This window comes from Nomia melanderi, chromosome 7 (assembly GCF_051020985.1).
Source record: "Nomia melanderi isolate GNS246 chromosome 7, iyNomMela1, whole genome shotgun sequence".
NCBI classification, from domain to species: Eukaryota; Metazoa; Arthropoda; class Insecta; order Hymenoptera; family Halictidae; genus Nomia; species Nomia melanderi.
The window spans coordinates 11,639,130-11,651,699 of record NC_135005.1 but is presented as its reverse complement, the minus strand read 5'-3'; the positions used below and the strand labels follow the sequence as shown (position 1 = coordinate 11,651,699).

General features: G+C 52.7%; 1 protein-coding gene across 2 annotated transcripts in view; it reads right to left on the bottom strand.

Annotated features, from left to right (window-relative positions):
- LOC116430411 (frequenin-2) overlaps positions 1–7,140 on the bottom strand; it is a 45,153-nt gene extending 38,013 nt beyond the window's left edge. The window contains exons 1-2 of one of the 2 annotated variants that reach the window (XM_076368953.1): positions 7,049–7,140; positions 2,237–2,678 (exon numbers count right to left, since the gene is read on the bottom strand). In XM_076368953.1, coding sequence (XP_076225068.1) covers positions 2,237–2,300 — 64 coding nt within the window. In that variant the 5' untranslated portion in view covers positions 2,301–2,678; positions 7,049–7,140. The other variant, XM_076368954.1, reaches the window with a different exon arrangement.
- Between the last annotated feature and the right edge of the window lie 5,430 nt (positions 7,141–12,570).

The window sequence follows — 12,570 nt, the reverse complement described above, 5'->3', positions numbered from 1 at the left end:
CGATTGCCGGCATTGTTCGAAGCTATGCCGCGTCTCGGAGAAAATTTAATTCCACGGTAATATATTTGGGGCGAGCTGCGGCGTACGGATGAACGCGATCGAAGGTATCGAGGCCGTACGTAATTTGAAATGAAAGCCGCGGGCGGGAAGGGACGGAGGCTCGACGCGATGAAAAATCTTTCGAGTAGGTAGGTACGTACGAATCGTTATTTATTGGCTGGCGGGTCTCGAGTAGAGCCGGCTCGCTTCGGAGTATCTAGACCGGAAACTATTCGCGATTCTCGGCGCGTCGGCCTAGACAGGTCAGTCGGAAGATTCTCCGCCGAAACGGGCGGATTTCATGGAATAAAGTACACCCGCGTGTACCGTGTTCTTTCATCGGACGTCCTTTCGGGCCGCCGATAAAGATACGCCGCGCCGTTTCATTCGGCGAACCGTTTTCCAGGGAAACGTTCCGCCCGTGTTGACGGCCGTCGATTGCGACCCTCAGGGGCGGTACAGCGATTGCGGTACGGGAATTGGCGATTCCAAGGTACCCGGGCTAATCCAACCGAGCCTTATGGACGAGATACTGTGAAGGTCTCACGTTAGTTGACCTTCGGTTCAAAAGTGGAGAGGAGCGAGGAGACTCTTCCACTGAAAACGTTCGGCTTTCGGACGCACGGTCATCATTGGCGCTCATCGAAGTGCGGATAACGATCATGCGAAAACTGAGGCCCGAACATCGTCAATGCAAGAGTCCTTTGTCTCTGACGAAAGCCGAGCGTTGTGGAAGAGTCCCCTTACCCCTCTCCACTTTTGAACCGCCGGTCGACTTGGTTAACTTGGGACCTCTATAGTTAGGTATGGGAGATACTGCTTATTTTTATATAAGATCCCACAGGTCCCACCAACAGACCTGCGATGAGTCCCCTTGCTCTTCACTTTTGAATAAAAAATCGGCTTGGCTAACGTGGAACTTCCACAGTGCCTAGTATGGGAGATACTGCTTGTTCTTGTATAAGATATCAAACAGGTTCCACTAATAGACCTGCGACAATTGGTACTAGGGGGTCCAGGTGTCTAACTGTCCCGGACATTGGCTTTGTAGTGGCAATGGTTCAAAGCCAGCATGATGGGATAGAGATCTCTAGAGGATTGCGGCGCGTGAGCAGGGTCCCACCTGCTCCGGCACTAGCTTGGAGAGCTAGAGAGCTTTGGGAAAGAACTCGGCGCTACCAACAGCCCATATACTCCTCTCGCGTTAGCTCTATCGGCCGCCAAGCTGAAAGTGGACAGAGGCAAGGGGACTCGTCCACTCACGACGCTCGGACCGTCTCGACCTTCGACGCGTGGTCATTACTGGCGCGCGGCGATAACAAAGGACGGATGCGAGAATGAATGCGACGGAGTGAGACGGAACTGTAGAGAGTTTTGTTTTTGGAAACATGCGGCGGAAGCCAGGGCGGCTTAAGCGTTTCCCTTGTTTCTGTGCAGTTTTAACGTGTTAATGGCAGATATTTAGAGGAAAACTAGGGCCCCCTCTGGTCATCGATTCAATCAACCCGTCAATCTCGAACCCTTCACTACTCGAACGACTTTTGCAAAGTAGTCACTGCGGGATAGACGTGGATTTTCAGTCTCACTATGAGACTGCGTGCGTGAAAGCTCGTCGGCGGGAAATTGGGCGATTGCTCGCGTTGAAATGAGGTGAAGAAACAAATGACAAGCGACAGAGTCGATCTCATTAGAAAACTGCTTATGCGAACGCGACGAACTAACGAACCATTTTAACACGTCCAGCGCCACGGTGGTCACCGGAGTTTCCAAATTGCTTGAAAACAATTACAACAGGAAAATTGATGTTGAATCAAAATATTTAGTAACACAAAACGCTAGATAGTAGGGTAGTAATACTGTAATACCAAAACGTTAATAATTATTTCAAACTATTAGCCTTTATTACGAAGGAATAAATCTTACTATAACGAAACACTTGAAATTCTCGTGGGAACGTGTTAAAATCCTCCTGAGGTATTTCTCTCCTCACAGTAAGGATATCGAAGCGACTCGCGTAGGTGTTCGGGCACACGTCCGCGTCGGGAACGCTGAAAACCACGGAATAAGGCGAGCGCTCGTATCGGTGGAGCGGGTAAAGCGGAGGAAGACGAGGACAACAGCGGAGAGGAGCGATCGTAGACTGCGGGGTTAGGTCTGGAAAGAAGATCGACACTGAAACGAAAGTAGCGGTACTTACAATATGTTTCGCGCATGAGTCGGTCGATGGTATCCTGCTTCAGTTTGCTATTCTTCTTGCCCATGTTTCTCGGAAGGATTCTCTTTCGTCGGTGCTTTCACGCGTTGCCCCTCGTCCCGGATGGTTTCCGTTGCTCCAGCTGCGAACGGTCTGGTCTCACCGCTCGGTCCGCATCTTTCGCGTTCCTCGGAATTCTCGAACACGCTCGAAGCTTTCGGGAGGATCGCGCAGCGGCCGAGTCGTCAGACGGAACTGGTTCCCTCGAGTGTTCTCCGCCGGCTGGACAGTCTCGCGGGTGGAAAAACTTGCTAGTGTCCCTTAATTTTCCACGTGTGACGCGTGTTCGGCCGGTGATTCGGAAGAAACGGTGCTCCTAATGTCCTCCCGATCCGTCGAGTTTGTCCGAAGGTACCCGCAGCATCAATTCATCCTAGATGGCCGTCTGCAAAACGTTCGAACGGTTTCGTCGGCTCGCTCTCGATCGACGTCCGCTCCGTCGCTTCGAGGACGAGTCGCGATCCAGCGAACCGCGAGAGAGCTTGCTCCACGCTGGGAAATACTCGAGTTCCCATTTCGTTTCTCGCCTCCAACGTCTCGCGCGCGGCTTATCCGCCGCTCGTCGCGCGAAATCCCCTTTCGGCCTTTCGATAAAAGTCTCCGCGCGAATTGTCCGCGCGACGCGCCCAACCGGTTGCGCGAAGTGAAACTTCGCGTTTCGAGAGCACTTCGGAAGCGAAAGTCGGATTAAGCGCGACGATCTTCGGGCGAGCGAAGAATCGCGTTAGCGTTGCACGCGGAGGGGAGTGGGAAAGAATCCCGAATGATCCGAATCGTCGGTCGCGCGTCGTCGATTCCTCCGCTTCGCGCCGGGCCGGAGCTATTACGAGCCCGGCAAAGGTCGCGACGCGAAAACGAGACGGACCTTATTTGCCACGAATCGGCGGGCTCCGGGTATTCGCGCCGCGCCTTTCACGGGCCGTTCCGGGGACTCTAAATGTCACCGGATTCAGTGACTGAATTTCCACGGGCGTAGCCGGTGATTACAGTTCCCGGCCGCTGAGCGAAAAGCGAAACGTCCCTCGCGAGATACGCCCGTCGACTTTTGTTCGAGCGGGAGGAAGTGTCTCTTCGTCGCGGGTTAGAGGACTTTATATTAGTTAATCATATGACACGGACAAACGGCTCGGCAAATGGAATTCATGGTAGTCGCGTGGAATCGTCGAGCGCTGCGGGGAGAACGCGCGAGTCACGGGAGAATAGAAAGAATCGGAGTAAGAAGACTGAACGCGCATACGTATTCAATTTAACGCGTCGATAGATTATCCTGGAGCGGTGTGCGCCGTGAATGGAAAGTAAATTCCAGAAGTCGGCTGGCCTGACAGTTACGCAGCAGTGAGAAACGATCGCAAAAAAAGGCGAAAGAAACGTTTGTCGTTGATAAATGACCCGAGGGACGGAGACCGGGGGATTACGTTCGGAAGAATTAAAGCAGAAGCCAATTGTTCGGAGCTTGAACGCCATCGACGATTAACCCCTTGGCCTACAATGGCGTGTCAGACTCGCGGCGGAGACTGCGAATAGTTGACAAACATAAATATTATTCAATTTATTCGAATTGCGGATTGTTCCTCAGATTTATCGATGATCATACCTCGGAGCGTACTTTGATGTGGAATACGACAGGAATTCTCTTTTATTTTTGGAAAACTATTGACAAACTAGTTGGAACGATTGAAGTTAACAAACATAATAGTATACTCGAATAGAAATTAACGAACAAATATTATTCAATTTATTCGAAAGCAAATTGCGGATTGTTCCTCAGATTTATCAATGATTGTACCTCGAAGCGCACGTTGATGTAGAATACGATAGGAATTCTCTTTTAGTTTTGGTGAATTATTAATGACAAACTAGTTGGAACGAATGAAGTTAACAACCATAATAGTATACTCGAATAGAAATTAACAAACAAATATTACTCAATTTATTCGAACGCAAAATACGGATTATTCCTGTTACCAGTAATTATACCTCAGAGCGCACGTTGATATAGAATAAGACTGAATTCCCCTTTTATTTTCGACAAATTATAAACAACAAAGTAGTTGGATCGATCGCAGTTCAAAAAGAACTCAGAAAGAAAGGGGTTGAGAACGGCCCTGAACTGGCACGAAGATGTTTTGTCGCGCGGAGTGAAAAGCGTACGAAACCGCGGTGGAACTCCCGACTCCGGCTCGCGTCCCTTTCTTCGAAACTCCAGTAGCACGAATCAAAGTTCCTCGACTACGCGGACATCGAGATCGCGATGGCTCTACAGTGCCCGCGCCGGCTCGCCGCTATTACATTAATCTCTCCAGGAATAATTGCTTCGTTACTCGTTGCATTATTCAGGGACGTTTCTCGGCAGGATAACGAGATATGAAACCGCGCGAATGTAATCCATTTACCGTTTACACAGTCAGATGTACGTTTCTCTTTTGCAGGCCAACACACACCGCGAAGGGCTTGCACGGCCGATCCATTAATTCCCGATCGGAGCATAGAGGAGAGAGCGAAAATTCCGCTACCTTGCTGCGCGCCGATGAATCGTCTGCGATTCCTCTTTGAATCGCGGGACGCGAGGTTCGTTCGATTCGTCAGCGTGGAATCCCGACGAGAGGAGTCGGAGCAATTCGAAAAATGGGAGCCATTACGGCATCGACAACCGGCCGTCCGGAACGATTCTTCGTTATCTACGTTCGCGAAGCACGCGAGACGCCTTCGAAAGTTGATCGGCGCCCAGGCCTGACCCCATCCTTGACCCCGCGACACGCGTAGCAACCCCTTACAGCCTTCCGTCCGGGTATACTCGTTTTCGTCTGGCACACCGGAAGCGAACGTTCGATAATAGAAAATTCGCGAGACGAGGCGCATCTTCGTGCGAGCCTTACGGCTAAAAGCCTCCGCGCTGCATCGTGCGTGCGCGGTGGTAGCTAAATGGACGGATGCCGCGCGTTGAATCGAATTAAATTTTCCAAGGGAATCTCGCGATTCGATTAACGGATTACTCGATCGTACGGCGGAAAGTAAACCGTTAATGTCGGGGAACGAATGAAATTTTCGTCTTTAAAGATTGTAATCACGTTAGCGAGCTCCGCGTTCGAGTAACGGGGAAATTTCCGTCGCGGCGAGACGGCGAGGCGAGAGGGACGCGTTTTCACGGGGAAGTTCCGCGTCGAAATTTCAGTCGCGCGGCGGGGTGAAACGCGGCACGCACCGGAAAACGAAAACAAACGAGCCCCGTGAAACTTTGTAAAAATACGGCTGCGTTTCTGCCGGGATCCGCAGAAATTCCATTATCGATCGGCTGTTTTCAGCCACGGTACGCGTAGTCCATTCATAAGGCGGGCGAGATATCGACGCGAGCTCGATACGGTGCACCGCCAGACCGTATGCCGCGGCCGTATTCCCCTCGTGAAATAGAAACGAGGAAAATTACCGCCGTCTATTCCGCCGTTCTACAGCCTGGTTCTTCGACCACGCGACCTTTCGTCGGATTTAACCGCGTCGAAGGAAGTACGCGCATACGTGGCTCAAACTAGAGGCAAATTGATTCCGACACCGACGACACCGCGTTCTCTCGGAATAGAAGGCGAACGTAAGACAACGACGCGGCGGAAAGAAATCGGACGCGCACCGGTAGCCGACGCAGCTAATGAACAGGTGTCACGGATTCGCGTGAAACGCGAAATAACGGAATATCGAAGCGGACGGAACGCACGCGCGATCCGCCAGCGTCCGGACATTTCGGCAAACAGCACGGGAAGACTATCGGTAAACAGTTGCAGGATGAAACGCTGATTGTACGGTACCGTGACTCGAACTCTATCGGATTATTGGATATTCCGGTCTATCGGCGAGCTATATTCCCAGAAGCGAAGGCGATTCCCGACTACTCTTGGCACGTTGCTTCGTCACGCCAATCACGCCACTCGTCCAAATTATTGTACCAATTATCGTCGGACTCGAGAGACTCGCTAATACGTTCTAGCCGAAACCTCGAGAGGAAAGGTTCTAATCCTCGAACCGATTCGCGTCGGGATCTCGCACGTGCACAACCGTAATATTTGCGTTAGCTGGACCGCCGTTTCCTCGATGGAAGTACCGAAATGGAAGTCCGTCGCGCACCGTCTTATCGGGCCGCGATGGAGCCGAATGTTTCGCGATATCTCGACGACCAGCTCGCCGAATGCTAAATGGATCAATCCACGAGGAAAGCGAGGGGTCCGCGAAGTAACAGAGGATTATCTCGCGATTATTCGGCCCGACGAGCCGGAACGGCAACAGCAACACGTACGAACCACCGTATACGCGTGTCTACGTTTCCCTCGTTATCCGTCGATGCAGCCTGCGATTCGTATCCTACCGGGAGAAACGACTCGCGGCCCCCAGTGCTTTCGGACGGCGAACGATTCGGGGGGCTCGCCCCGCAGGGGGACGCGTAGTCACCGCTCGTTATCGACGCGACCGGGATCGGTGCGACCGGTGCAGTCGACGCGAAGACCGCGTACAAATCGTGACCGAGGCTGCTCGACGGAAACGCCGCAGAGATTTTCGTTAGTCGGAACCGGAGAGGAAGCTCGTACCATTTCGTGCGTCCGGTCCCGTGCAGCGAGTCGAAGAGGGTTCGCAGTGATCGCCACGACGAATCGGCGGTGGCCGGAGCTCGGGGCACGCGGATTTCCCTCGCGGTTCACCGGAAGATCGACGGATGCTCGCGAGAATCGGTCTAAGCTTCGGAGCAGCGGCTTTTCATTCATGAATCCTCACCGTTGTCGAGAAACGATCGCTGAGAAAACGCGAACCAGTGACGTCATAGCGTCGCGGCGCCTGGCGTCAGACTGGCTCACCGAAGGCATTACGTGCCAGTGCGTTGCCAGCGAGACGCGCAGGCGCGAGCCACCGCTCCGGCCGGAGAATTCTCGATCGTTCCTCTTTCTTTCCTCCCTCACCCTTTCTCGCTCTCTCGCTCTCACCCTCTTTCTCCGTCGTCTTGCTTACTCTCTCTCTCCTTCTCTCTCGCTCCCTCTCGCTCTCTCCCCTTCCCACGCAGCAGTTCTCCAGCTTTCCCTCTCTTTCGACGTCTCCCTCGGCCTCCGTCCACCCCTTTCCCCTGTCGCCCCTCGAGCTCGCGTCCTGCGCCTCCGCTCCTCCTATCCCAGATACGAACCTGCTTACCGCTTTCCTATCTATCGCACCTCTATCGGGATATCCGCCGTTACCTTCTCTCCGTTCCAGTCGAACCTTGGAATTTCGAAAACGAATTGATTCCGATGACTCGGGGGTAGTTCCTTCGGCCGACGCGTTGCGTTCCTCGGATTCGTAACTCTCGCAGGTTACCATGGGCAGTCTCGGGGTTGCCGTTTCCAAAGTTCGGCCACTCGGATCCTCGGCGTCCATGGTTTTCCCTTCGCTTCGTTGTTCACTCGGAGGCGAGTAGGTAGGTACGCGCTCGTCCGTCCCTCTCCGCAATTTCACAGTCTTTTATTCCCGTCCCGCGTCAACTGTCTTCACCGCTCACCGCCCGGAGAGACAGTTTGCTCGTTTACGGTTTACGGCGCCGATAGCGGCGCAGTTTCAGGACTCCCCGGACTTCCGGCGTGTGTACAGTGCGAAGTGTAGAGCGTACGGTGTAAAGTGTACAGCGTAAAAATCGTCGGGGCCGGATAACAAACGGTCGTTCACTCTTCTTTCCTCCGGCGCGAGCGTGTTCTCCTCGGCGAGGGGTCGGGCGAACGTATGCACGCGTACGTGCACCCTCCGGCAATGAATATCGCGTCCGTGAAATTACCAACTACACGGACGACGACGGCGAGCGTGTCTGGAACGAACACAGACGACGCAGGAAGGAGCAGGGCGAGGAACAACCCCTGTCGGCGCGACGCGGAGCACCGACATGCGGCTTCTGAATTTTTCACCGATAAATATTCTTACCGTTGCTGCTCCGCCGGTACCATTACTCCGATATGAGTCTCCCGGAAGCCGACGCGATTAAGTCCAGAAATGAAATCGAGGAAATCGATGTTTATGCTTCTAACATGATTACACAACAGATTCAGAAGCTATGAAAAGGACTTCTAGAAGAATCCTTTAATAACCGAGAAGAATACTATTTATTCCATGGAAATATACAAAAATCAGGAAATATCAGACACTGGACTTAACCGTCGACTTCTAAGCGACTTGTAGCGCTTTTATCCATCGCCGAACGAAATCTATTCTTCCATAGAGTCTTTCGAGTGGCGATCGGCGCTTTCCGTTGAACCACGTTCGCCTTCGTTACGAAGACTGTCGATACGTTCGGCTCTTTGTTCGATTCCTGCGGCGTGTTTCGCGGCCATCGTCGATTCCATTACCGGAACGCCGCCTCAGTTAATATTTCTAATCGGTCGATGGAACCCTCCGCGGCGACTCAACGGCGGCCAGGTCGATAAATCAACGGAGAAATCTCTGGCCTCGCTCGCCGTCGTGTTTACACCCTTTCTTTCTCCGAGCGGATCATAACTCTCGCCTTGCAAATAACATTAGCTTTCCGCCCCGCGCTGCCGCGCCGCCGCCACGCCGCGCGCAAGTTCATCCTCCGACGTTGCCCGTGACCCTTCATCATCGAATCGGCCGGCCGAACGGGACGCAGGACGAATCGGCATCCTTTTTCTCCGTCGGTGACGCCCGACCGTTCTCGGCTCCCCTCGCGGCGCGACGATTTTTTTCCGTTATCGGGATCAACGACGCCCGCCGACATTCCTCGCGATCGTTTTATAGCCGCACGTCTAGCCTCGAACACCGAAAATGATGCATCGCTACGAAAATCGCGACTTCGACGACTAGATGCGAATCTCGGCCCTAGACGGACTCGTTGAAGCGGTCTCGTTATAAATAGAACGCGACCAGCCACGTCGCTGAATGATTTACCCCTTCCCCCGTCGCGAGACGACCGCTCTCGATATCTACGGACTTTCGATCGCATTCCTGTCTGCGCGTTCAATGGATTTTCGTTGTTCTCATTTTGGAATTCTAACGCGAGGGGAATCTTTTTCGAGGATACTCGTCGAGGAGAGGAGCGAGCGATGTCCTTTCAGAAATAAGATATCACTGGAAACGGAGGGAAGAAAGATTTTAATTCCTCGTAATTCGAAACAGAACTCGCCTCGGGGAAGCAGGAGAGTGTAACGCGTTTCCAGCAGTAATTTTGTCAAACGCTGTCACAGTCCTCCCAGTCGCGTTCCACTCGGCGAAAGGAAGTAGAATAGGTCGACGTTCCGTCGGACTGGAGATTCATTCGTCGAGATTTCCACGGGGGAACGTCGGATCGAATAAGCTCCACCGTGCGCGACGTTAGCGAAGCGTGATTGAATTATGAAAATTACTCTATCGAGGCGCACGAGTCCCCAGTTTTTTCCTTACTCGTGTCACGTCGACACACACGGAAAGGCGCTTCCCCGGGGTTGTAACGGATGGCCAGGTGGCGATGAATCGTTGGGTCGCGGTTGATTCGGATCGATAGATTTAAAACGAGCCTTCGGAATCGGTTCCGCCGCCATGTAGCGCCGCGGCACGCCACGCCGCGGCGCCCCGTGACCCTATGAATAAAAGACAAGCCTCGCTCGGTGCGTCTTATCGCGAGCGGCAGTCCTAGATGCTTAGGAACGCCTAATTTTCTACGTTCTTGTTGATGGCGTGTTGCTCGGGCAACCGCGGCTCTCCCTTCGACTCGACAACGACGCCACGCATCCCCTGTACATCGACGGCGAGCTAGTAATTGTAGGCTGTCTCGGCAACTGCTCGTTCCTATCGAAGTTAGTCCGTAGTTGCACGCGACAGCTGCGTAGGCAGCATTAGGCTCCACGCGACTTTCCAGGAAATCGGGATTCCTCGTGCGTTGTTTATTCATCGTTCGTTCGTTCGCAACGCGTGTTCGCGAAAGCGCGTACAGCCGGATCGTATCCGTGCCTCGATTCCTGCTCGTTCCCTTTTCGCTCGCCTCGATTCGTCCAACAAGATCGAGGCAGCTGTTGAAAAGGGACGGAGAAAACGGAAACGATTCGATTCCATCGGTGCTTCTTTCATCCGCGCGGCGAATTCCTGTTGTGTTCAAAGGAAGGGGGTTGCGTCCGACGCGATGGTAGGGGAGCGCCCGAGGCCGAATAAACGCGCGGAATAGGCAGAAACAAGGTCGAACGGCCGCAAGTAGAAGAGCGGACGCAGCAGTCCGCCGATGGGCCTGCAACGATACCGCCAACTTTCCCCGATACAGAAAACGGAAGGCTCTATAGCGCCAAACCGATAAAACTTTTCCTAGCACCGAACACCGCCGACGATACGATGAAATTAGGAACCACTTAACTTCCGTGTCGCGCGGGCGTTCTCGTTTTCGTTGCCGAACGAACCTTCGAGTGCACGTTCACCTCGCGGCGGAGATTCTCGAAAGAAAACGAGAACCTGTTTCTCTGGCCGAAGAATCGGTCGGCTCTAATTACGAATCTCTCTCCGTGGAATCCCTTCGCCGCGATAAACCGTGAAACCGGTAATAGGTGAGCAACGCGAGTCCAAGTCCGTGCCGCGACTAAATTACCGGGTAATTGGTTTACCGAGCATCGGGGCGGACTCGTCGTCGTCCTCGTAGACGGCCACGAATCCGATGGAGGCCAGGGAAATTGCGCCTCGGACCAGTCGCCGTGCTCCAGCCAGCGTCACGGCTGCACAGAGCTCGCGCACGAGCACGGGGTTCTTCTCGAGCACGGACCAAGGGTTCTCGAAACGTTCTGCAAACGACGACCTCCGTTCCGCGGTAAGCGGTGAGCGGTAAGCTGTAGCCAGTTTGCAGCGGCGGTCGAAATCGTTACATCCAGCGTATCGTTGTATGATCTCGCGAGAACGTTGCCCTTGTTCTTCGACGTTGATCCGTGTTTCCGTGGAATCGAACAATCGAATGTTTTCCAGCTCACGTTTCTATGATGGTCGACGAATGTTCGAAAAATCTCTGACCGAGAAGCGAATTGAAAACGAATAGTCTTATCTGACGCGACGGCAGTTGGAAAATCGCGCTGTAGCCGACAAAAGCGAGATGTTGATAAGAAGCCACCGTGGGTGAAGGTACATTCGATCAACTGGTGTTTTCAGCTAATGTCTAGACTGCTCGTTGAAACGGGACGCCGGCGGACGAGGAAGAAACGCCGCCGGAAGGAAATTCCGTGCATGGAACAGGTCATCTAGGAGGGAGAGCAGCGAGATGCAGAGCAAACGTTGGTTCGTTCGTTCGTTTGGCTCCGCGGAGGTTTCCTCGCGGTGCGACCGACGGCGAAGCCACCCTGTATCGACCCAGCAACGCCCACCCAAAGACCAACCCCCACCATGGATGACCCTGTCTACCGCCACCAGTGCCACGCAGTCCAAAAATTTCGATAGGATGCACCGCGTCGTCCCTCTCCTCTCCTCCCTGCTCCGCTCCTTTCTTTTTCCCTGCCAAACCGATACCATCCCACCCGCTTTTTTATTTTAATCGTGCAACGTGACACGCGCGATTCGTTTCCCGCCTGGACGCGTCGATCGAAAAAATAATGTGACTCCCGCGCGCATCAGCGAATTCGAAAACCCGTCTCGCTAAAAAGCGATCGAGGCACGGTGTCGCGAGGCGCGATCGATTCGGAAGCCAGTCGCACGAATCGATCGAGCGTATGAGAATCGGTTGGTTCTAGGGACAGACATCGTTCGGAATTTGTTGAAATCGTGGGTCGACGGAAAAGAACGCTGCTGGACGAACGGGTGGACGAACGAACGCTCTGCGTTTCAACTTCTGACCCCTGTTCTCTGCAATCTGCCCCTGCAGAAATACTCGGGAAACCGGACACGCGCGCCGGTAGGAATTTTCGTCTGTCCCATTCGAATTCGTCTAACGAAAGCTCCGTGATCGTATCGTTCCTCCCCTTGAACGCGTTGAATGCCGATTTCATAGAGAAAAATACACAAAAAAACAGGGTAATATTAATCATTTGATTGAATTGTACTATTAGTGCACATCTAGAATGTCACCGTATTAGGTAGCATTGTTTATAATATAGAAATGTTTTCAAATAATCATCATTTAACACGTTTGCTACCAGCGTCGGATATTTGCAATGGCCGTAATCCTATATTTTACGTAATGAAAATGAAATGAATCCTATAAATATTGTTATTAGAAATTATAAACTACGACATTACATTTAGGAACTCAATGACTCGTTTTAGTTTCATTTTTCTAATATTTTGTTTAGATTTATTGGATTGAAGGAAATATAATTGAGGAGACCGTC